Source organism: Schistocerca nitens, chromosome 4 (genome assembly GCF_023898315.1).
Source record: "Schistocerca nitens isolate TAMUIC-IGC-003100 chromosome 4, iqSchNite1.1, whole genome shotgun sequence".
NCBI classification, from domain to species: domain Eukaryota; kingdom Metazoa; phylum Arthropoda; class Insecta; order Orthoptera; family Acrididae; genus Schistocerca; species Schistocerca nitens.
The window spans coordinates 552,117,949-552,144,365 of record NC_064617.1 but is presented as its reverse complement, the minus strand read 5'-3'; the positions used below and the strand labels follow the sequence as shown (position 1 = coordinate 552,144,365).

The window sequence follows — 26,417 nt, the reverse complement described above, 5'->3', positions numbered from 1 at the left end:
AATGAATACGATTCGACTGTTCTTTCTGGCAGTGATTAATGTTGTTGTTGATTGTGGGAAGCGGGGAATAGCAGCTTTTCAGCCCTCGCGTAACCGTCTAAACTTATACACGCTCTAATTCCCCTGGAACACTTCTAATGACACAAGAAAAGCGTCTTTGAATAGATCGCGACTAATTTCCTGCACCATCTCTAACCAGCTCAAATATTTACTCCGTCCCTTCTGACCTTTTCATTAATGGGACGTTACACTCCAGCGTATTATCATTATCACGATTTAGTTGTATTTGTAACGAGTTCTTACAATATATTGTAATTTTCCTTTCACATTTTTTTAGCTACCTAGTTTAAATTTTGTATTTTATTTCGAGGAATTAGTCTCTCACGTCAAGTGATTTGATAACGCAGTTTCTTAGATGATACATGTTCTATGTGCGATTCATAGTGTTGCATAAACACCTTGCACATGTGTGATTAAACAGTTTTATAGAATTTCGGTATTTTGTCTCCTTCTTAGGGGCTCCTGTGACATCTACTGTATTTCTCGTAATTGCTCTAAAATGATATTAGCGAAGTAATATTTTTTTGTTTTAATATTCATATCTATGTCTTCCTTGGCTCCTTTTTATTTATGTGTATTTAGTCTGCTTAGTAAACGAATGTTGAATAGATTACGTTGCTTCTATTTGTTTTATCCCTTATGTTACTTACAATGGTACTATCCCCTGGTAGACACTGGACTCGCATTACGAAGCAATGGGGCTCCGGTCTTGCTAGACAGTTAGGTTTTCCATAGCTTATCCATATCAGTTAAAGGAAATGCGAGGATGATTCCTTTGAAATGTACTCAGATGATTTGTTTTACCATCATTTCCTAGTCCGAGACTGGCTCCACCTCCACAGACAAAGACCTGGTCGTTTACGGCACGCATAACTCTAAGCTACTTCCCGTCCTTCTTATTCCACTTTCATGAATATTAAACGTACATTGTGTAATGGATATAACTGCAGATGACTTTATATGTGATACCTTAATATGTACAGACATTAGTGTGTCTTCAGCCACAAAGAAACAAATCTGCTCGTATACCTGTTACTCCCTACATAAAACGAAAATTAGTGATTTGTTTTGTGTCTCTCATACCACAGAAAATGTTATCCTGCAAAACGCATCACACACGAACTATATTTTCAAGTATATCTACTGAGCGAAATGAGTATTTAAGAGGACTAAATTAGTGTTTAACATCCCGTCGACAACGAAGTCGCTAGAGAGGAGCACAAGCTCGGATTAGGGAAGGATGGGGAAGGAAATTGCCCGTATCCTTTCAAAGGAACCGTCCAGGCGTATGCCTCAAACGATTAAGGTAAATACAGAAAAAGTGAATCAGGATGGCTGGACGCGTGTGTGAACCGCCGTCCTCCCGAATGCAGGTACAGTCTGCAGACCATTGCACCACCTCTCTCGATAAAATTTAAGACATTCACAGTATTTGGATGGACCTAGCTTACAAATTACCTTCCAATAGTAATTTAGATCTCTGTGGTTACCTAAATTGCGATAGTTGAATTCAGAGATGATTTGTTACGTAGTACCCAGTCGCCAAATTTCCTGTTTTTCCAACTCATCAATCGTTCCATCTCAAATGATCTCAACATCAACGAGGCAATATTTTCTATCTGATACACATTTTGGTTAGCTGATAATGCAACTTAAAACACTTGGAAACCAAGTTTATTTTACAGAACACAATTCAGGACGTTGTCTTCTAATAGTGTGGAATTTCGACTTAGAAGCGACAAAAGGCTACGTTAAGAAGTGACTTGTTTACTTACCCCACTCGCTTACTGGTACGTTTTCTCCACGATAGTCAAATTCGTAGTAGTAGACTGGCAAATCAGTAATTTCAGCAATTTTCCTAACCATAGCGTCAGCAGGCTCGAAGAAAGTTAAATCTTCGTTCATCTACGAAAATGAGAAACATTTATTTAAAAAAACAACACTGAATTAATGAGCATTATTTTTTATTGACACAATGAAATCTGTAACTAAACTGTAGCAATTGTGCTGGACTATGCAGATGTAAGAGAACAGTGTTACATACATCATAAAAATTTAATACTTTTTAAAATATAATAAGTCATAGGAAATAGCATTAATACAGTGTGGTACATACTGCTCACATATACATATGAACACGCGTTATTGTGAGTACACTAAATCAATTCATGGGAGTATTGCCACATTATTAATAGCGAGACAACAAGTTAAACAGACTCATTCACCGCAACCATTGTATTCGTCTATTTTCTGAGGTCTAGAGAAATTTTTGCTGTATATTACACTATCAAAGACTATTACATAACATTTTTAGTGCTGAACGCATGAACGTAGTGGAGCTATTAATATGCGGTAAATATTAACGCCGTCCCACCACAGAAACCGAAAAAAGTCTTACAATAATAAATAAACAGTTGCGTTAGTCCGCGTGTAAAGTTCTGATAATGAACAACGCTCGGAATGTAAAGGAGATTCAATACCCTGTAGGATATGTGTAACACGCATTTGGAATATTTTGCAGAGGAGAAAAAAGGCCAGCGTTGTAAGTCATTCTATTGTTTATCCTTGTGCGATCCTTTCTCTATGGAAGAAAATATTGTTGGTATTAAGTGCCCCCTGAGTCCCTGCCTTATTCTTACTGTAGAAATAGAAACTGATACTACTATCAAATTAACAGGTTTGTGTAACCTAATTTGTGGCATTCTGAATTTGTGGCTATCATTTGTCAGCTCGCGCTGTGCGGGACAGTCCACAGGCGTCTAAACGAAGGTCGCCAGTATAAAAGAATCAGTAGGCACGGTACAAATACGATTCACTGTCATCAGAGCATCGAGCATTGACGATGGGATAGAACACATTCTCATAGCCCGCGAGAAGATTACTCCAAATACACTAATGCTTATTAAAAACTTAAACGTCAGATGTGATAGAAATTATTCTAACCCTCAGTTAGTAACATAGCAATAAGCACCACCAGCAGATTTCTAACAGAAGCCTTCTCGCCACATGTAATGGTTCATGGCTCTAGAGAGCGGTTTCTCATGCAGAAAGCAAAATACGTTACGAGTGAACTGATCAGTACGCCAAGTCAAGTTGTACAAATGTTCTTACATAGAGCAAATATTTCGTTCGGTCCTAGTGAAGAACTTTGACTAGATACTTCGTCATTCACCAGTTAAATAGAGTTTTTGGTTATAATGGAAAAATTAGGTAATATTATCAGTTTCTAATACCCACTAGTATCTCGTTTTCTGGAATATTTTCCTGTTTATTTTATTGTGAGAGTTGACGAGAGGATGAATATAGCATGCATGTGAAGTATGAATTGTAGAAACTGTGCATAACGAAGTGTGAGTATGTGCTACCTCGACGTGAGCCACATGCTTAGGGAATATGATGACTGTAATGTAGACAGTTAAGAGTGCCTGAGTAATGTAATGTTTACTTCGATCTGAAGAGTACACGTAAGGTTGTCTTTATTTTTATTGCTTTCTGGAATATCTTTTTCTCTCGAAACTGGACGATAATTGATTTTGATTTTGAATTGGTCAAAAGACGAAAATTACTGGGTTTCATGACTTGGAACAAAATAATGATTGGCTATTGTGTCATTTGGTCTATCACGGAAGAGATATTTTGAGCACTTAGTTACTTGGAGATAAGGTCTGCACATTAATCTTTAGAAGTCAGTGGTGTAGCCTTGTGAGGCGACCTCATGTAGCCCAGTTCTCTAGTCATTTTGTTAAGATCATCCAGTAGTTGTTTTAAGAAGAATTGGATTGATCCATGAAAGTCTGTAATCAGTCATGAATGACGTCTACGGAAATTTCGAATTTTTTAATAAAGACAGTAGGCTGATGAACAGGGTAGGATTGGAAGGAAATGGTCGTGAATCCAGAGGAATTACGAGCCATCCAAGATGAAATAACTAAGAAGATGGAAGGAATTCATGAATTAAATATGAGCTAGTGGTAAGGCCTCAGTAGGCCTGCATTCTTTGCAATACCAGTTGACTGACGAACACGGGGTCATTATCAGTACTATTTCACTTTCTTTTCATGTTTTCAATCTTCCTTTTCAGTCAGTTAGCGTTACTTGTATAGATTCTCACTTTCTTCATTTTCAAGGATCTTGTAATATCCCAGGGGCCTTGCATTCCTTGCAGTTCCAGATGACTGACGGTTACTAGGTACCTGAGTTATTGACAATCTGTGAATCTTCGTTTCCTGTAATTCTGAAATGTAGGCATTATTTCAATATTCTTCAGTATCACGAGTCTGTATAATGTCTAAGTTTTTTAATATCCTTCACTACCAGGAGTCTGTATTGTCTCATGGCGCTGGCATTTCTAGCTATGCCAGGTGACTTACGGTTACCAGGTACCTTAGGTACTAGTATTACTACTTCATTTTTATTTTGTGTGCTAAAGCTACCTTCTCTGTCATTCTGAACTCTATCTTTGATCTTCAATAGTCTACATTATCAGGAGATTTGTTGAGAATCAGTTACGAGTAACGACGTGATGTTTAAGAAATCGAAAAGTTGACGAGAACAAGAGAAGCCAAAAGCTGAAAGAAATATAAGGAACATGAGGAGAGGATGACAGAATATGGTATTGTTTTTGGTGAAATAACACGTCAGTTGACTATAATTTTTATACTGAAGTCCTTTTGGTTACTAAGGGTATTGGTAACATTGGTACTGATAGGGTATTGGTAACATTAGTACTGATGTGAAGTACTAGTAAATGACATGTAGCCTTTTAGTGAGAAAAGCTTACGAATATTAAAAGTTTGTTAGGAAAAATTATTTGAATAGTAATTCAAAAGAGTTGAAAATTGCAAGTTTTAAAGTTTTGCAAAAATTTTGCGAAAATTTTGAAAGAATTCTCTAACAATTTTCTGAGCTTAGTAACTCGTTTACCTTGCAGAGCCGCCGAGTTCGAAGGATACAGATTTTGTGTTTTTGGTTGTTTCTGATTTCTCGTAATTTGATAAATTTTTATGACATTTTATGTAATACCTAACATTTATTTAAGAAAATTTGAGAATCACAGGGGGCGTGGTATGTAGCAATATATATCGCCAGTAGAAAATGTGTTAGAAGTTCTTTTGCCACACTCGATGACTTGTGGCTCTGTAGAACACGTCCTCACGCTCGGGGCAACAGGCGTTACGTGTCAGCTTACCAGTGTGCCAAGTTGCATGCATTTGTTTTACAGACACCAAACATTATGCACCACGTTAGGAATTTTTAAAGAGTTTTCCAGCAATCTTATTACTATGAAACCTTGTATAGCTTTTTGTAATGATAATAATTAAAGTTAGTATGAATACCAGTTTAATACCTAACACCCCTTCCTAAGTACATAAAATCACCCAAAACACGCAAATCAGGATATTCCACGGTAAATAACTTCCTGTCATGTGTAAAAATCAGGGAAGAACTTATACTAAATAATTTATCATTAAATAACTAAGAACATTTTGGTTGAATGGACCAAATACGCAATATTTTGACTGCCAGACAGCTAACTACATAGTTCATTGAGGTATCAGAGCCCCTTGGCTACACGTCGCGAGTGTAACAAGCAGCTTACCTACTTTTGTGCCAGTGTTTACTGCTTACTCTTCCGTTAATCTTGCTAGGATGAGGACGACGTGTGCCTGCTGTGTGCAGACGCGGGAGGAGCTGGCCGCAATTTGGGAACAGTTGATAGTAGATTTGACAGCGATCAGTCGCCTTCAGGCTACCGCCTTGAGATGTAGCGGTGGTGGAGATTCCGAAGCGTTTCATGGGCCCCAAGGGCTCTACTGACGAGTCACCTTCTCGAGTACCCATCTTGAGTGACCAGCAGGGTGAGTAAAAAGTTAAATGAAGCGATAGTGTGGCACTGATGGCTGGGAGGCCCCATGCGGGGGAGATCGGCTGCCGAGTGCAACACTTATTTCAGGTGTCGCCATATTGGGCGAATCACGCGTCGGTGATGTTGAAACGGTGATGAGTACAAACACAACACTCAGTCCATGAGCGAAGAAAATATCCAACCTGGCCGCGTATCGAACCCCGGTCCACTGCATGGAATTCAAGCACTTAACCACTCTAGTAAGCGGGCAGTCACGCAAAATAAATCGGTCAAAACGCAGGGCCACGATGGAGACCGGCCGTACGGACTCGCCTACTCACCGTGTGAGTGAACAGGTGGCCGTTCCTTCATGAGGGTCCGTACAGGAATATGTGAGCGGGGGTTTGCTAGTTATTGCGAGTAACTCGACATGTCAGCCGCGGGGCCTCATCCGATATACGGAGGCGACCTCGCCTGTAGCTGTAGGGCGTGCAGTGTTCGGTCGTCTGCACGTTGTGGCCCACGTCGGTACCAACGACGCCTGTCTCAAGTGTTCCGAGACGATCCTCAGTTCTTATAGGCGGCTGTTGGATGTGGTGAAGACTGCTGGCCCCGAACGCGGGGTGCAACCAGAGATCACAATTTGCAGCATCGTTCCCAGAGTTGAGCGGGATCCTTTGGTTTGGAGCCGAGTGGAGGGTCTAAACCAAAGGCTTCTTCGTCTCTGTGACGGTCTTGGCTGCCGATTTCTGGACCCGCGTTTTTAGGTGCGGATTTGCAGGGCTGCCCTTGAGAGGTCGCGGTTACACTACAGAAAGGAAGCAGCTATTCGGTTAGGAGAGTACTTGTGAAGTACACATGTGTGTTACTTTAGGTTAGGAGGCAGTTGAGGTACTCTCATAAACATTCGCCAGTCGATACGTATTTAGGGAAATCAGACCGCATTCTGAGTAAAGACAGTTCGACTGTAAAAATTTTATCAGTAAATGGCCGAAGTATTCGTAACAAAGTTCGCGAGTTTACTGCCCTCCAGGAAAGTTCTCAACCTCAAATTATTCTTGGGACTGAGACCTGACGAAAAGTCGAACAACTCTGAGATATTTAGCTTATCTTGGAATGTTTATCAGAGAGACAGATTAGACACCACAGGAGGGGGAGTGTCCACTACAGTCGGCAAAGATGTTGTCTCTACTGAGATTGAAATTGAGTGTGGTAGAGAAGTTATCTGGTCGCCCATTACAGGTCTAGGTGGAAGCAAGTTAACTGTTGAATGTTTTTGCTGACCACCCGACTTCACTGTGACAGTTCTAGAGTCATTCAAAGAAATTCTATGGTCAGTTGTGCGTAAATACCCAAATCATTCAGTTCTAGTTGATGGTGACTTTAACGTAACGAGTATAGACTGGGATGTGGGTGGGTCCATTGCAGGGGGTACAAAAAGACAATCTTGTGAAGAAATTTTCCGAAAACTATCTTGAGCAGCTAGTTCAGCAGGCCGGACAATACCGATGGTTCCAATATAGAGACGGAGATTACTGATCGTGATGTCATCATAGCGACTACGGTTACGAAAGTTAATAAATCAGTCAATAGGGCTAGAAAGAGCAGATAAGGAGTTGTTAGCATCTCACTTAAATCATGAACTGCACTTACTTAGTTCTAGAATGATGGCTGTAGAGGAGATTGTAAATCGTGCTCTGGACAAGTATGTACCTAGCAAGTGGATTAAGGATGGAAAAGATCCACCGTGGCATAATAACGAAATTCGGAAAATGCTGAGAAAGCAAAGGCTGCTGCACTCTCAGCTCAAAAGAGGACGCGCAAATGACGACAGGCAAAGATTAGTAGAGATTCGTGTATCTGTGAAAAGATCTATGCGCGAGGCATACAACAGCTACCAACGTCATACCTTGGCTAAAGATCTATTGGAGAATTCGAAAAAAATTCTAGTCCAAAGTAAAATAGCTAAGTGGGTCAATGGCCTCCATTCAGTTACTCGTCGACCAGTCTGGTATGGCAGTAGAAGACAGCAAAAGGAAAGCGGAATTTTAAATTCCAACTTTAAGAAATCGTTCACTCAGGAGAATTGTACAAACGTACCGTCGTTTGACCATCGCACAGACCCCAGTAGGGATGACATTGCAATGAGCATCCCTGGCGTTGAGAAACAATTGAAAGAGTTGAAAACAAATAAGTCGCCAGGCCCTTATGGAATCCCAATTCGATTTACAAACAGTGCTCTACGTCATTTGCCCCTTACTTAGTCTGCATTTATCGCGAATCTCTAGACCAGTACAAAGTGCCAACTGACTGGATAAATGTGCTGATGACTCCTGTATATAAGAAGGGTAAAAGAACGGACCCACAAAATAACGAATCAATATCCTTAACATCGGTTTGCCGCAGAAGTCTAGAGCATATTCTGAGTTAGAATATAATAAATTTCCAAGGGACCGAAAAGCTCTAGTCCATGAATCAGCATGGCTTTAGGAAGTTTGCTATTTCCTCTCATGATAAATTGGGAACTATGGATGAAGGGCAACAGACTGATTCCATATATGTAAAATTCCCTAAATAATTCGACACAATACACCACTGCAGACTGTTAACGAAGCTATGTGCATACGGATTAGGCTCCCAGATATGTGATTGGCTCGAAGACTTCTTAAGTAATAGAACCTGTAACGCCGGAAATGCATATCCTCCTATTTCCATCTATTGTACTATAATTTTTTTTCCTTATTTTGTTACCTGAAGGTATGACATTTCTGTGTCTTTATATATTGTAATTGTTTTACTATTTGTATATATATTTATTTATGCATTTATGTCGATGTATAATTGGTTTGTTATGTAAATATTATTTGTATTTTTACGCTTGGTTCTTGCCTAGGGAAAACTATGCTATCGAACGATTACATCGATAGGTCGTGTGGAGAACCAAAGTGTTTAGGATCTTTGGGAGGGTTAACTCTGCCGCATGGAGCGCGGGCAGAGGGGAAGTCTGGCGGGAGTAGGGCAGTTGAGCAGGTGTGTTGTGTGATGCTCCCGCGAGTTACCACGCTTTCGCGGTTTGGCAGCATGTAATTGCGCTCAACTTGCTATGAGAGTTTCTGATACGGTGTCACGGACGGGAAGCATTAGCTGGCGCACGTCATAAGCCCGTTAGGAAGCTACAAGACGACATAGACAAAATTTCCAGTTATGAAACTCCCTGGCAGATTAAAACTGTGTGTCCGACCGAGACTCGAACTCGGGACCTTTGCCTTTCGCGGGCAAGTGCTCTACCATCTGAGCTACAGAAGCATGACTCACGCCCGGTACTCACAGCTTTACTTCTGCCAGTATCTCGTCTCCTACCTTCCAAACTTTACAGAAGCTCTCCTGCCTAGGAGAGCTTCTGTAAAGTTTGGAAGGTAGGAGACGAGATACTGGCAGAAGTAAAGCTGTGAGTACCGGGCGTGAGTCATGCTTCTGTAGCTCAGATGGTAGAGCACTTGCCCGCGACAGGCAAAGGTCCCGAGTTCGAGTCTCGGTCGGACACACAGTTTTAATCTGCCAGGAAGTTTCATATCAGCGCACACTCCGCTGCAGAGTGAAAATCTCATTCTGAAAATCTCCAGGTGTCTGATGAACGGCACCTATCCCTAACTGTGGACAAATGTATGTTAATGGGGATGAGTAGGAAGAACGAACATGAAATATTGGGATACAGCATTAGGAGTGTCCTGCTTGACACAGTCACGTAGTTTAAATACCTTGGCGCAACGTTGCGAAGCGATGTGAAATGGAACGAGCATGTGAGGATGTGGTAGGGAAGGCAAATTGTCAACTTCGGTTTATTGGGAGACTTTACCAAAAGTGTGGTTCATCTGCAAAGGAGATCGCATGTGGGTACTGGTCTAGTGTTTGGGATCCGCACCAGGTCTAACTGAAAAAAGATATCGAAGCAATTCAGCGACGAGGTGCTACATTTGTCACCGGTAGATTCGAGAAGTATACAAGTGTTACAGGTACGCTTCGATAGCTCATGTGGGAATCCCTGGAGGAAAGAAGAGATTCATTTGGAAAAACATTACTGAGCAACTTTAGAGAAACACATTTGAAGCTGACTGCAATACGATCCTACTGCCGCCGACATACATTTCGCGTAGGGACCACGAAGATAAGATACGAGAAATAATGACTCATTCGGGGGCATAGAAAGTTGTTTTTCCCTCGCTGTATCTGCGAGTGGAACAGGAAAGGAAACGACTAGTTGTGGTACAGGATACCCTCCGCCACGCACCATACGGTGGCTTGCGGAATATGTATGTAGATGCAAATGTGTTTCACTTGTTTGGTCCCATTATTCTCATTTGTTTTGTTATCTGAGTAACTGACGCTTGAGTGTGACATGTATGTGAATTATAAATAGTTAAAATTGTTAACAACTGCATGTGACTGAGTGAGACAGTCAGATTGCTCAACGTTAATGTGACTCACATATATGGGGAATAAGGTAATAGCAAAGTAGCCAGTTTTCGGTACTTTAGTGGCTCAATGTTGACTTCGGTCATTCAGACGAGTCAAGTTGGGTTTATTTCAATTTTTATTGGTTTTTGAAATGTATTACTTTGTATTTTGGAGGAAACTGAGTTTGGAACTGTGATTGGTCAAAAGAGGGAGATGTGGGGATATGTGAGTTGAAATAGGGTGCAGATTGGCTATTATGTTACTCGACCAGCCAGTGAACGGATCTTTCGTGCACTTCGTTGCTGGGAGATGATGATGTCTCGATCAGTCTACTGTCACTACTTGTGATGTGACGTCATATAGCTCGGAGGTATAGTTATTTTATTGAGACTGTGCATTATTATTTTTATGAATATTTGAAGTGATCCATGAAAGTTTGTAATCAGTCGTGGATGACATCTACAGACATTTCAAATTTTGTAGTGAAAATTGCTACTTATTTTCGAAGATTAATAAATTCCGCGTGGCATTCTCAACCAGTAATAAGAATTATCTTTCAGTATCGAAAATGTGATGAACTCCATGGTATTTGAACGTGCATCCAAAACCATTAAACACGGTACATTTGCACAAACTGCTTATTAACTAATAAAAATTGCGGTTGTGTAAACAATAGGTTACGAGTTCAGGTCACGAACTGATCACTAGCTGTTATGATTGGAGACACAACATCATTGTTACAGTCTACGGAAACCAGTTCATAGATGATGGCCATTGATGGAATCTTTTATACGACTGTAGATAGCCCCCTCAGCGTCGGTTAAGGCCTGCAAATGTTCTACTGTATAAGCGAAACTAGTAGCCATATAAAAAGTAATATCTAAAGGACGGCTGTAGGTGTTCAATTTTGTTATATTAGAGAGATAGTATGCTACAAGTGTGAAAGGGTTGTTGCTAATAAGAGATTTTTTTCGTAGTTTCATTTCTGGACTTTAGTGCTGGATCGGACTTGATAGCAAGATTTATCTACTCAATGTGACAATACATAAGAGATAATGAATTCAAGAATTTTCTTACCTCATTTTTATATAATCTTGAAGCTAATGGCTGTTGAAAAGCAAACTGTTTCACTTGAGTAGCTTGATCAGAAAGGAAACAGACTTCCTGGCAGGTTAGAATTGTTCGCCGGACGGGCTTTAGAACCCGGAATCTATCAGTTCTCCGGAAATGTATCTGTCTTCTCCAGCGAAAGGAAAGTTTCTGAGTTCGAGTCCAAACTCGCTACACGGTTTTAATCTGCCAAAAAGTTTCAGATCAGTGTACATTCCGCTGCAGAGGGAAAGTTTGTTCTGGATGAATTAGGCACTGTTATATTTGTAACACATTAACTAGAGAAGGCATGTCACTCTACTAGCAGGTGGATACTCTTTGGGAGTTCAGCGACCAGGGATCCCATGTGAAATTCCCTATTTCATTTCTTATCTTTCTTTAATGAGCAACGTTTATCCATAGAGGTAGTAGAACTTTCACATCTGATTTTGAGGAGAACATCATCCTTTAAGGAAGTATTCTTTTCTTCGTACTTGCTTGTAATAGTACTTCGTACACATTAAATGGGAAAAATATAATGTGTCCGCTATGGACTGAAACTTATTACATTCTTAGCTCATACTTCAACGAAGTAATTCAAAATGAAAATTGGGTGAATCAGCTCTTTATACGAAAAGATCGACATGATTCGAACAGGGCACATAGGCAAGATCAAAAGAATAGAGCTGTATAAAACCGTATTAGATATTTAGACACATTTACTCTTTGTACTCACGTAGACCAAAGGCGCTGGATTCTCTGCCGTGATATTTGCGTCACCAAAGTAGAAATTCCGAAGTTTGATGGCTGCTTCTCTTTGCTCTTCTGTTGTAGGCAAGTGAAGACACGGGCCGACTGCTTCTTCAAATGCTTCGTTCAGATTATTAATCAGGTCAGCATTGCTGAGTATTCCACCACCTAGTCCAAAGTTATTAGACTTCTTAGTTGAATGTTATGCAAAAGTATGTCGCCCTATGTTTCATCACTGACAAGATTTTTGTCACATTATTTGAATATTTTCATACAACTAAGACAGCTACAGATTATTAGAAACTTATCGGCGTTGACGTATCTCCGTAAAAGAAGTCTGAGTAAGTCCTTGCCTAAACGATGCTCAATTACAAATACATTTTCTACATAACAAAATCTGTTAACAATTAAATGTCAGCCACTAAGACGGAGACTGTTGTAACAGAAAAGAAATAGTTATATTATGTCATACACATTCATTACAGGATTAAGCAGTCACACGCTGACAGCGTGAAGCAATCACACATTTCGATCAATGGTTTACAATATTCTGTCTCAGGCTTCATCTAAGAACTTGTCTGTTTAGGCAACAGGATTAAGCTTGTAGGGAGAAATTATACGAATTGTCGCTTGGACACCGTTACTAGCAATAAAACATATGTGATGGTTGTTAATCACCAGACTGTAGTTAAACCAAGGTCAATGTCAACGTATTTCTTACCATTCTCTGTCCAACTGTCCAGGACAAGCCGTTTCCAAGTGGATGTTTTTCACATTTAATTTCTTGTCCTAATAGATGGACTGGTTAAGAACTCAACCTACTGTGGAATTTGGATCTTTGCAGCCGGGTCCCAGCGAACAGAGAACTCCTGATTAGGAGTATTTGGGGAATGAGTTCGATTTTCTGTATCAGCTTGTATTTTTGAATCCATTTGTCCCTGTGAAAATGTGTATTGAATGATATCAGTGTGACATGTAAGTAGACACTGCCATTCTCATTTGACATGAAACATTCTTCCGTGAACGGAAGCAGCAGCAAAAGAAAAACTTCGAGCCATTACTATAAATTACCATAACCAGTGGAAGAATGGTCCTGTCTGAGCATAAAAAAGACGAAAACGTTCCTGCCTAAAAGACTCTGACAGGAAATGGGGGAACCAACTCCCTCAATCCTCATTTCGCCGTCCTTACCAAAAATATTGCCATGCTAGCGTAGTCCTGCTCTTTTAAAATGAAATATTCTAAATCTTTTCACTCACTCTTTCTTTATAGCCATGATTTCATACTCAGCGTCTCCGTTTCACGTCCATTGCCCGTACATGTGTCTTTTCCACTGTCCCCTTTTCCTTCCATTGATTTCAGCATATCCACTGTCACTGTCTACTCTCTCAATAACACTTCCTCCTTTTGTCCCTTTTGCCTTTCTTTCCCACTTCCACCGTCTCCTCCATACTTCGGCAGCTGAAAATATCTAGAAACGTGAAGTGATCATTATGCAGAGACAGCAGGTCATAAAGTTTTATTGGTAAAGGAGTGCTAATTAAAAACGTAGTTTGGTGACCTCAGAACTCTTGAGATGACCCTAGAATCCTCGCCATGTGTTTACTACGTCAGTTCAAGCTGCATTTACGTGTATACTTTACCTGCGTAAATACGATAACTTTCAATCTCTGGATATCGGTAGTAGATGATTGTTTCGGAAAAATTTTTAAGTTCCTCGAGAATGCACACATGGTAAAAATTTCTAAGATCTGCCATTAATAGAAATTACAGAACTGACCACCCTCACAATTTGACTTTTCTATGATAGTACCGTGCACTGTCGTGCTCGGATCGATGAACGTCCAATGTGGGCATTCAGTCCGAAGACTGATTTGGTGCAGCACTCCATGCCAGTCTATCCTGTACAAGCCACTTCACCTCTGAATGACTACCGTTACTTACATCTATGTGAACCTGATTAAATTTTCAAAACATGATGCCAATTTACAGTTTTTACGCTCCATAATCCCCGGCCGTCTCCATTACCAAACTGGCATTTCCTTCATGATAAGAAGGCCACGGAAACGTGTGCAACGAATTACACTCTGACGAAAAAGGCGAATCGCATAATGCTTGAATGAAGGAAAGCAGAAAAAGAAAGACAAAAAAAGAAACATATGCTGTCGATGATGATGGTGATGGTGATACGGAAAGGAATGGAAGAAACAATACTTTGGGGGGCATATTGACTTGTACCTTGCAAGAAATTTTAGAAAAGATTCGAAAATACGCACCGTTTTCAGCAGATGTTACACCTGTCATGATGGGCACCTGGTTAAATCGGCCTTCGTTGAGTGCTCGAATCGGCGATTCGGTTATGAAAGCTCCATCTAAGTCTGGCTCCACAGTGGGGGCCCAAACCATGTAGGCTAGCAGAAGTTTTTGCTGAAAATATAAAGTAATTGAGATACCACTGTTACTACAACTGTCAGGCGCATTTGAAGTATAGTTTCTGTAATTAGTGACAGCAGAGAACTAGTACAATAATTCGCGTAAACAAGTGGTGCGTGGAGCAGAATATGACTTACTTCATCTGACTTGAGCAGGTTCTGGTCCACCAGAAGGTCGGTGGCGTTGACGGACTGCAGGAACTCCACCAGCTGCTGGGAGTCTTCCGTTTCGTAGCCAAGAACGGCACCCAGTCTGAAAGCGTGGTAGCTCGGCTCCTGAACCACGGTCATCCTGGCGATATAGGAGCCGCTCTGGTCCACTAGTCGGGAGAATAGTCCTGCAACAAAGGTGCACAGTGTTCCCGTTTCGTGACGGCAATATCTAGTGCGCGTCTTTACATATGTAGTGTGCTAAACACTGAATAACAGATTTATTCGGGGAAGGAAAGAGAACTATAAATAAAAACAGCCTAAATGGAAAAATGTGTCATTAACTTAATGAATTTATGGCTGCGGTACCCACTATGCAAAAGATTAATAATGCTCATTGACAACCAGTCGTGGACAGGAAACGGTGACAAAGTAGAGTATTGGCATCCCACACGAGATTACGCAACGTTTTAAGTGAGTATGCCAACGCTGACGTGGAAGGCAGTTGTTAAGTTATCTAAAAGTATATACCAAATTTCACTTGGTAGACGAGAAGTTGAAATAAAACACATACCCTTACGTTATCAGTAATCTGAATGAGAAGTACCGGACATAGTATGAAAACTACCAGCAGAAGATGACAGAAGCACCTAGGATCAGTTGTTACGCCTTGTTATATGGCTGAGAGTGCTACAGCAGTCCTGCAAACATGATGGACGGTCCACGGTGATATAACCTCATTCTGTCATTTTTACCACGTCCCCACGTGAATCCACCACCATGCACTGATTCCATAGAATTGCCTTGCACATTCGTATTACTTCGCCATTATGACTTACGCCAGCGCTGGAGGGTCTCATGACCACCTGGTAGCGCTAACCATGCGTCAGCATGCGCTACCTAATTGTTCCAAAACATCGCGCATAAAAAAGCGGATGTATCCGGGACTCACACCTATGATTCTGTTGCTGACAGAGGGATGGGATACAAATGGATAGCCTATGCGCTATGGACCATTTGTATACCCAATAAAAGAACCGGCTCACAAGTAAATATCCTACAGCACTGGGTCAAAATTTGTATATTACACATTTCCACCAAGTCAGGCAAATGGAGCACATAGCTTGGTTGTTGTTTTTTTTTTCATTAGATGTAGCCTATGGTGCATTTTAAAGTGAGGCACCATTTCGTTCACGGTCTGTTCCTGAGATTTTTGGGTATCAAAACCTAGAGGCGGATTCCAACACGGCAACGCACAGTAAATGGCTGATGTTTTTACGATACGTTCCAAAGATCCCGATTTAGAATAATCTTGAAAACTTAGTTGTTGAGTATATCCCTTTCCGAGACACCCATGTTCAAAGTTAACCTACTTTACACGTAAAATACGCGTGCAAAATCCAGTGTGGGGCAAAGTCTAAATAATAAGTAACTGCAGGAAACTGTCCAAATTCTAATGGCACATTCTCTAGGCATTTATCTAAAAGTGCCATTTTCCCAATTTCTCAAATCTTTATCTGTTATCGAGAAACACCACAAAAACATTGTTTTTGGGTATGAAAACTCAGTCTCGATTCCCAAGACGGCTATGCAAAGCAAATGGCTGTAATTTTACCATATATTCCTAACATCCCGATCTGAAAATCCTTGAAAATTTGTCATATATTTTCATTCGTTTCCGAGATTTGCAGGTCCAAAATTACCGTACTTGAACACGTAAAATACGCACTTAAAATCCAGCGTAAGGCGTAAACGTAGTTCGTAAAATAACATAGCACAGAGATATATGCTCCATAGTATCTCCATTATCACCAGAAGGTTTGTAGGAATTCTATGTTGTTGCTATACTGAAGCTCATGAAAAACTTTTGTGCACATTAAATACGGCCTGAGATGTAAAATTAAATAGTTTCGCGTTATTTCACGTTCATATTAACTTATCATCATTTTACTGACTCATGAAGTTCTTTTCATATGGATCACATCCTCTGTTGTTGTAAGAAAAAGAAGGGAACCAGCGAATAAATGATCATATCGGAGGGTAAAAAAGGGGAATATCTCGTGTTTGTTAAAAGTAACTGAAAATCGGGGTACCAGCTGCCTTATTGTACTTTCCTCTGCACCTTTAAAAATGACCCCAAATGTTTTGGCATGCGAATATATACGCCTTTTTTTATGCTGAGAGAGAAGGAAACAGTGGCATTGGGAAAGAGACGGAAAAGTAATAAATACTGGAAGATAGTAGACAGTGGTCGTGATGTAGAAAGAGCAAATAAGTCAATAACAGTGTGAGAGAAAGAGAGGTACACAGCGGCAGTGGAACGTAATTCATAGTGAGGCACTGCTAGTGGGACCGGTGTAAAGAGGATATAGTGGTAGTAGGTGAGAGCCAGTGGTAATAAGAGACAGACTCTATGATAAGGACAGCGAGGAAGAGAGAGTTAGTGACAGCGAGTACAGACAGCAGCAGGAGGAAGGAATGAATGAAGTAGTAGCAGTAAGAGAGAGTATTAGTAAAACGGAACGAAAGAGGCTGTAGCTGAGAGGCAGAGGTCAGAAACAGTGAGAGAGACGCGAAAGATAATGACAGTCATTTGGTCAGAATGAGTGAATGAGGGTGGCATGCGGGAATGAATGGGTACGAACGATTTACAGCGATGTGTGTTGTGAGCGAGTTACAGTTAGGGGAGCTTATGGGATTAAGCAGGGGGTTACATGTTGAGATGAGTACGAATATGTTCGCATGCCGAACTTTTTGGGAATATTTTTAAAGGTGCAGAGCGAGATAGACTGAGGCAGCTGGTACCATACCTTTCAGAGAGAGTTTTTTAATAAAAAGGAGCTTATTCACATTTTTTGTGCTGTGATCGGAGTATTCTTCCGCGTCATTTATACACCGTACACACCTCTACAAAGGAACGAACTTGTTATTTTAAGGAAAAAAAAAGTTCAAATGTATGTGAAATCGTATGGGACTTAACTGCTAAGGTCATCAGTTCCTAAGCTTACTCACTACTTAACCTAAATTATCCTAAGGACAAACACACACACCCATGCCCGAGGGAGGACTCGAACCTCCACCGGGACCAACCACACAGTCCATGACCGCAGCGCCTTAGACCGCTCGGAGTTCTTTTAAGAGAGTAGCTAATGTTTTGTACGGAAAGGTAAGTGTCTTGAAGCAGCTGTAAGTTAATCGTGTTCAGCGACGGGGTTGACTGAGTAGCGGGGGTTACCAACCTGCCGATGTTGGTGACACGAGATGTAGCGAGACTGCCCCGCCCCCAGCGCTCTGTCCGAACAGCATGACTCGCTGAGGGTCTCCGCCGAACCTGGCGATGTTGCTCTGCACCCAGGCTAGGGCCAGCTGCTGGTCCTTGAGGCCCGCGTTGCCAGGGACCACTTCGTCACCAGTGCTAAAGAAACCTGCACCGAGGTAAAGAAAAGTAATAGTTCTATGTTTCTTCACGTGGCACTGCATGCTGCATTTATTACTCTCGTTTTCAGTTGTGCACGATAAACGTGTAGCAATGCTAACAGAATAATAACGCGGATAATTCATATATATGTTGAGCGCCATGACATCACAAAACGATGAAACTAAAATAACTTCAAACGAATAGTTTTTTACTGTAAACCATGGATTAAACAAGCGTTTGGTCTGTCAACACTCATTCTGTAAGTATATCTACAGGGTTTTAGAAGACTGAAATTCTAAAAGTGCCAAGAGGATTAACCTGGGACGGGACAAGTTTAATAACACTATTTTTAACGACCGGGTTATGAAAGCAGAATATAAAAGCGCCTTACTAGAAAATGCGGTTAATTTGAATACTATTTTACGAACTAATCGAGCTACTGTTCTGAAATAAGACAAAAAGTAATTAAAATGGAACGGGAACAAGTAAGAAGACCAAAATAGGATAACTGAGCAGGTATATTCGTTGAAATATCTCGTGACAGACATCTGAGTATACGAAAGTAATGATGTGGTTCATAATATGCAGAAATATAAAGTTATAAATTTTACTTGACCGATTTCCTTAAAAACAAAATGGTTCAAATGGCTCTGAGCACTATGGGACTTAACATCTGTGGTCATCAGTCCCCTAGAACTTAGAACTACTTAAACTTAACTAACCTAAGGACATCACACACATCCATGCCCGACGCAGGATTCGAACCTGCGACCGTAGCAGTCGCGCGGCTCCGGACTGAGCGCCTAGAACCGCTAGACCACCGCGGCCGGCGATTTCCTTCATATATATGTGAAGTAAATCGGTCAAAAGCTATTCGAGGTTTTTGGTAACAACGATAGAACACTACTTGTCTTTATCTTGTAGTACACATCTCGCGTTTGCTCATAGTCAACTCTTCCTATCTATTCTGGAATATGTGACGGAATAATTAACACCTGAGGACTATTGGTTCTGACATTACTCTCTGATGCGCTTAGCTTAGATTCAGTTGTGTCCACATACCGAGAGGTCCGAGGCGATAGTTGATGGTGACGAATATGACGTCGTACGAGATGAGGAAGTCGGGGCCGTAGTCGTAGTCGGAGCCGCTGCCACGTACAAACCCTCCGCCGTGCACCCAGAAGAGCACGGGCAGCCCTGCCCCCTCTTGAGGCACGCCTGGCACGAAGACGTTCAGGTAGAGGCAGTCCTCAGAGCCGCTGCCGTCTTCCTGCACGCAGTCGCTGCCGTACTCTGTGGCGTTCAGGACGCCCTCCCATCTTTCTGCTGGCTGCGGTGCCTGTACAAAGCATATTCTTAGTCTCACATTGGCTTCGAAACCACTCAGTACGAGAGGCGCAGGGAAATTTCCCAGCCTGGCGTATTCAACACAAGATTCAAGAGCTCCTGTCCCACACTGAAGTCCGTGTCGTGCAGATAGAGTTCCACAGTAATTTTGCTTGGCGCCGATAACTGTTGGCTATCAGGCTGTGAGGACGACCGTCTCGCATGTTAGGGCTGTCACTCAGTTTTAGGTAGGCAGAACAATCAACTCGTAAAGGTAATGTCCTAGATCTCCTAGCGACAAACACACTTAGGATAATATTTTGGCTTTACTAGAGTCACAAGATATTAAGTGCATAGTATCTGAGTGGTCATATCAAATATTCAGTACTGAGAACGAAAATGTAGAGCGCAAATGGAAAAGCGTGTTTAAATATGCCTTACAAAAGCATGTGCCAAGATTTGTAGGAAGGGATGGGGAGGACTCATAGCAGTTTAGCAGCCATGTTATAAAACTAGTACATAGACAAAGACAGGTCCATCACAGACTTGTGAGAAGTCAAAACCTTGCGTAAAAAACTAAAGCTGAACGAAGCCAAAAGGAGCGTAAGGAGAGCTCTAAGAGCTCTAAGAGCTAATATCGGTAAGCGGTTCAAGACCATCTATTCATTGGCCATACGGGCACTGAAATGAACTGTAGCTCAGAGAAGACCGAAATACTGAATTTCGAGAGTACCTAGCAAATGGAAAAATGCGCAGGTCATTTCCGTATTCAAGAAAGGCCGTGCGATTAATGTACATCATTATATGCCTATATCACAGACGTCAATATGTAGCAGAATTATGAAACGTTTCGTGCTCAAGAACTATGACGTATTTGGAGAAAGAAAATCTCTTTCTATAAAAATCAACGTGGATTCCTCAAACACAGATCTTGCGAAACTCATCTTGCTCTGTTCCTCCGCGGGATCCATAACGCATTGGATAACGATGCTTAGTTTGATGCCGTGCTCCTGGAATCCGTGAAGGCATTTGGCAGTACCCCGCACTGCCGTTTAGTGAGAAATAGTACCAGCTTACCGTGTAGCAGACTGTATTTCGGAATCGATTCAGGATTTCCTTGGATATAGAAAACGCGCCACTCCAAAAGAACAAACTAGGCAGCTATAAAGGTAAGTTCAGGATAACCGCAAGGAAAATGTAACTGATCTAGTAGAAAACGTCGGAAGTTTCGTAAGGGTGTTCACAGATGCTGCGGTTGTCTATAAGAAGGTAGCGACGCCAGGAGAAACTGGAGAGGATTGATGAATGGTGCAGTGACTCTACCACTGCACAGGTATACTACTGACGACAAATGTTGGTAAACAGTATGTAGCATAATTCAAGGAGCATCATCTCGAGAGAGATTTAGTGAAATGATCACATAAAACAAATGATATGAAAAGCAGATGTCAGAGTGAGATTCACAGACAAAAACTTAAGGAACTGTCATTCATCCATGAAAGAAGTGGCTTGCGAAATATTTGTTTGAGCGATCCTTCATTATTTCTCATTAGTCTCGGACTTTTAGCACATACGGTTAATGGAAGGAATAGTGAAGGGCCAACGACGAGCGGCGAGTTTCGCCATGGGATTGTTTAGTTGACGCGAGAGAGTTGCAGGGATGCTCAACGAAGGGAAACATTGACTATTGAAACTACGAGACGTGGACGCAGCAAGAGTCATACAATGGATTAATTCTTCCCAGATACGTCTCGAAAAATGACCACAACGAAAAAAAGCACCAGACGTGGGAAGAGGGGTACAGTTAGTGGTATCAGAAGTACTCTCTGCCAAACACCTTCAGATGGTTTACGGAATATTTATGTACATCAGTGACTCCCAATCTTTCTACGACCATTACCTTAAGCAATATTAGATGTCACCCAGCACCTACAACAAATTTGTAGAATTAATTGTATATCAGACTGTAAATAATTAACATTCCTCTTTCTGGGCCCCTGTTTCAGTTGTCCGTCTCTTCTGATGTTGCCACTGTGTAGCTAGAGACGCTTTTTTCATATTTATTTCGGTAAACCACCACTGCATTTCGTAAGCCACGTAACAAGTTCCTTCAGTTCTTCACTTTTGTGTTCATTGCGCGGAAAGATTGAATACCTATACCTTTCCGCAGTAGCTCTGAATTCCCCTATTTTATCGTGGTGATCGTTCCTCCCCATGTAGGTCGGTGTCAACAAAATATTTTCGCATTCGGAGGAGAAAGTTGGTGATTGAAATTTCGTGAGAAGATTCCGTCGCAACGAAAAACGCCTTTCTTTCAATGATTTCCATCACAAATTCTGTATCATTCTGTGACACTCTCCCACATTTCGAGATAATACAAAACGTGCTGCCTTTCTTTGAACTTTTTCGATGTACTTCGTCAGTCCTATCTGGTAAGGGTCCCACTCCGCGCAGCAATATTATAAAAGACGACGGACAAGCCTACTGTAGGCAGTCTCCTTAGCAGATCTGTCACATTTTCTAAGTGTCCTGCCAATAAAACGCAGTCTTTGGTTAGCCTTCCCCACAACATCTTCTATTTGTTCCTTCCAATTTAAGTTGTTCGTAATTGTAATACCTAGGTGTTTAGTTGAATTTACGGCTTTTAGATTAGACTGATTTATGTGTAACCGAAGTTTAACGAGTTCCTTTTAGCACCCATGTGCATGACCTTACACTTTTCGCTTAAGGGGCTCCGAAACGGCTCAAAATCATGACAAGTTCAATTTTTACTTTTTTGCGTTTTCTGAATCTGCAGACTATTACCTTTTAATAGATATATAATTTATTCAATTCCGAAGACTACAACTATTTTTAATTTTTTTTTGAAATGTGTTCTACATGGGCGTGACCCACTGTGGCGCTGTTAAACTGCTGTCAAATGGTGTTATTATTAACGTCCGTGTTCATCAGGTACATTTTAGTGATGTGAGGTAAAGTATGTGTTGTGGCTAACCTGTGATGGTTCAATATATATCGCTGGTGTGATTGTCGATTGTTTCATATTTATTTACTCTGTCGTTATCTCGAAAATATTCGTAATTAATTCTGTTTCTTGAGTCTCTGTTTTGTTGAAGTATAATAATGAGTAAAAGTAAAGTTATTAGAAATCCTCTGAAGGCTTTTAAGAAAAGGAGAAATGTTGGAAAGCCAAAGGTATGTGTTATTACTGTAAACAATAAAGACGATAACCAAGTGAGTGAACCTAACCTCTCAAGTACACCTGCCCATAGCAGTCAAAGTGGGAAAGAAAATACTTCACAGAAGAAGCTTGGTTCAATGAGTGAAAACTATGAATGTTTTATGGGCGAATCGGATGTGAATGAAATATTTGATATGTCGGTTCTCAAAGGAATTTTTTCAAACTGTGTAAGATGTATTCATTGTAGTGAAGTTGGTCTGGAACTCTCCATAATAAAGCACGTAGGACTTGCTAGTGAAATACAACTGAAATGTGATAAGTGTTCATACATGACCACCTTTTGGAACAGTGTTGCAGTAACTGCAACTGAAGAAAATGGTAGCAAAATCTACGAACACAACATTAGATTTGTTTATTCCTTGCGTTCAGTTGGTAAGGGTGCTACTGCAGGTGCAATTTTCTGTGGCATCATGAATCTTCCAAATCCCCCAACCAAGTTTACGACCTATAATAAATTAATAGGGTCTAAAGTAGAAGATGTCTGTATAGAATCTATGAAGAACGCTGTGGAAGAGGCAGTAATGGAAAATAATGGTAACAGAGATTTGACTGCAGCGTTCGATGGTACCTGGCATAAACGGGGACACACAGCTCTTCATGGTGTAGTATCTGCCACCAGTATGTATACAGGGAAAGTTTTAGATGTAGCAGTAATATCAAAGTATTGTAGATGTCCACAAAAATATAAAGGTATACATGAAAATAATTGCAAAGCTAACTATAGTGGCAGTAGTGGAGGAATGGAAGTGGCTGGTGTTGCCAGTATATTCCAGCGTTCTGAGGCGTGTGATAAAGTGCGATATGTTAATTACCTTGGTGACGGTGATTCTAAAAGTTTCAAACATGTTCAAGGACTGAAGCCCTATGGTGATGATGTTGTAGTGCAGAAATTTAAGTGTATTGGACACGTACAGAAGCGAATGGGAAAAAGACTTCGGCGACTGAAAGCTTCGTACAAAAAACAAAAACTCAGTGATGGTAAAGGGTTGGATGGGAAGGGAAGGTTAACTGACAGTGTAATTGACAAAATACAGAACTATTATGGAATGGCTATTAGGCAAAATACACAAAGTGTCGACGAAATGAAGAAGACTGTTTGGGCTCTTTTTTTTTTCATACTTCTTCAACCGATGAAAATCCCCAACATAGCTTGTGTCCCAAAGAAGAAGACAGTTGGTGTAAATATAACAAAGGATTGCTAACTGGTGAAGTGTACACTCATAAGCATAGTCTGCCTCATGCAATAATGGAGGTGATAAAACCTATTTTCAGAGACTTAGCAGCACCTGAACTGTTGAAAAAGTGTATTCACGGAAAAACTCAAAACCCCAATGAAAGTGTAAATAGTGTTATATGGTCCAGAATCCCCAAGACTGTATTTGTTGGAATAGAAACACTTCACTTTGGTGTGTATGATGCTGTTGCGACTTTCAATGATGGCAACATTGTAAGGTGCAAGGTATTTAGAAATATGGGAATGAAGATAGGTTCTAACATGGTACGAGCGATGCTTGCTTTAGACAAGGAACGCCTTCGGGCTGCAGACAGGGCTGTAAAGAGTCTAGAAATACAAGCAAGAGTAAACAGGAGGAGGAACAAGAGGAAGCTGGAGGAGGAGTTTGCAGAGGATGAAGATAATCCATCCTATGGACCTGGAATGCACTAAAAAGTTAATCCAATCTTTGTCGCTCGATTCCCAAAACTTTTATTTTCTCATACTAATTACATGTTTTCTAAGGATCTTCCAAACATATTTGTTTCCAACTTTCAGTAAATGTTACACAGTACCTTCTGCATAATTTAACACAGCCTTTTTCCAAAAAACTGTATATTTTTGAATATATAAATAAAAAATTGCAAAAAAATGTTGTGAATTTTCATTACAATTGAAAAAAATCATCTTTAATAACTGAACTAAAATTTTGTAAAATCCCTGTGTTAAGTTGTAGCCCATATTCCAATAAATAATCTGTAAAAAGTTCAACTTCCTACCTCAAATACTTTGTGAGGAAAGATGCAATTTATAAGCGTTATTTTAACATTGCAAGTATAGGGCGTTCCGGAGCCCCTTAAGTTCCAGAATACAAACTTAGGCTTAAGGTTCGATCCCGAGCTGATCCTATAATTTACTCTCTTCTTATCGCTTATTTCGCCCATAACAATGACAATAACGCCAAGTTGTTTTGTATTTTGGAGTACGTGTTCAGGTGTAGATCCTCCCCTCTAACTGGCTGCACAAGTCTGTTCAGAGATGGGAGGAAGTCAAGGACACACCTCCACGCCTAGTAAAGCACTGCAGTGGTGAACCCATTCCTCTCCCGTGCCAACCTCTTTATCTCAGAGTAGAACTTGAAACCTGCGTCCTCATTTATATGCTGGATGACTGAAAGGAGAGACCGCATTACTGTTTTCCACTGTGAAACGGTTCCGGAAGACCGAATTCAGTATTAACCTCTTCTCTGTGATATCTTTCGTGTCGTGGGTGTATGGTCATTGAGTGACTGAACGAATTATTCAGCCTGCTTACACATTTTACGTTAGACCAAAACCTGTTAGAGTTTTAACCACTCGCTAATCTCCTTATGCTCTCTTTCGCTTTGTTTAACTTTTGTTTGTTTGCTATGTTTTCACTTCCGTTGAGTCTCTAATGAAGCTCTCTTTCTTTCGTTGCAGCTTTCCACTCCAGGTATTAAACCACGATAGGTCTTTTCCCATCCCCTAAGATCTTGCACAAAACATACTTGTCTAAAGCGTATTGAAAGATGCGCTGCCTTACGATCGTCCAATGCCGATCTTTCCTCGTACACAACTGCAACGTCAGCCAGCACACAACCTTAAAGTGCTGCTGATTTTGTCTGATTACACAGGCCAACGATGGAAAACCTTACTTGCTGAAAATACCTAATTGTTATGTGAAATCCAAATATGATATTTAAAAAACTGTATCACCCACCATTTCTTCAAATTTTACAGTTAAATTTATAAAATTAAACAACTTTTTAAAGAATTTAACACATTTTATATAGTTAAAATAATTTAAAAAGTAGGTGTAATGAATGTAGATAACGTTGGCAGCTCTGCTGGAAACCACTTTCTGGCAAAAGAAAGGTCGATTCTATTTTTGTGTTAACAGATGGTGTTTTGATTACTGTCAACCTAACCTCACTTTCCCGTTTCCTGTACTTGTGCTCAGTACAATGTCTAATCGCTGTTGTAAAAATTCTGCTGACAGTTTTTGTTATATTTGTGGTGAATTTGTGATTCAAAAACACCAAAGAAACATTACAGGCTTTGTGAAAAAGGTTTATCTATCATACTTTGGATCTAAACTTGGTGATCAAAATAAATCTTGGTCGCCGCATAAGGTTTGTTATGTTTGTGTTGAAGATTTGAGAAAGTGGTCCTAAAAGGAGAAAAAAGCCTTCAGATTTGTTGTTCCTATGATATGGAGGGAGCCAAGATATCATTCTGATGATTTCTACTTTTGTAGTACTGATATTACCGGCTATAATTCGAATAACAAGAAGATAATAGGCTACCTTAACCTTCCGCCCGCCATCCGACCGTGGGACATGGTTTAGATTTGTCGGTTCCTGAACCACCAGATGATTTAAATTCTATTCGAACCGAAGTACTTTCTGGTCTACAATG

General features: G+C 40.6%; 1 protein-coding gene across 2 annotated transcripts in view; it reads right to left on the bottom strand.

Annotated features, from left to right (window-relative positions):
* LOC126252755 (putative inactive carboxylesterase 4) overlaps nucleotides 1-26,417 on the bottom strand; it is a 65,658-nt gene that overhangs the window by 24,113 nt on the left and 15,128 nt on the right. For both annotated transcript variants that reach the window (XM_049953667.1, XM_049953668.1), the window contains exons 3-8: nucleotides 19,262-19,538; nucleotides 18,021-18,206; nucleotides 14,770-14,969; nucleotides 14,476-14,626; nucleotides 12,186-12,367; nucleotides 1,836-1,965 (exon numbers count right to left, since the gene is read on the bottom strand). In XM_049953667.1, the coding sequence (XP_049809624.1) occupies nucleotides 1,836-1,965; nucleotides 12,186-12,367; nucleotides 14,476-14,626; nucleotides 14,770-14,969; nucleotides 18,021-18,206; nucleotides 19,262-19,538 (1,126 nt within the window). The remainder of the gene's footprint in view (nucleotides 1-1,835; nucleotides 1,966-12,185; nucleotides 12,368-14,475; nucleotides 14,627-14,769; nucleotides 14,970-18,020; nucleotides 18,207-19,261; nucleotides 19,539-26,417) is intronic.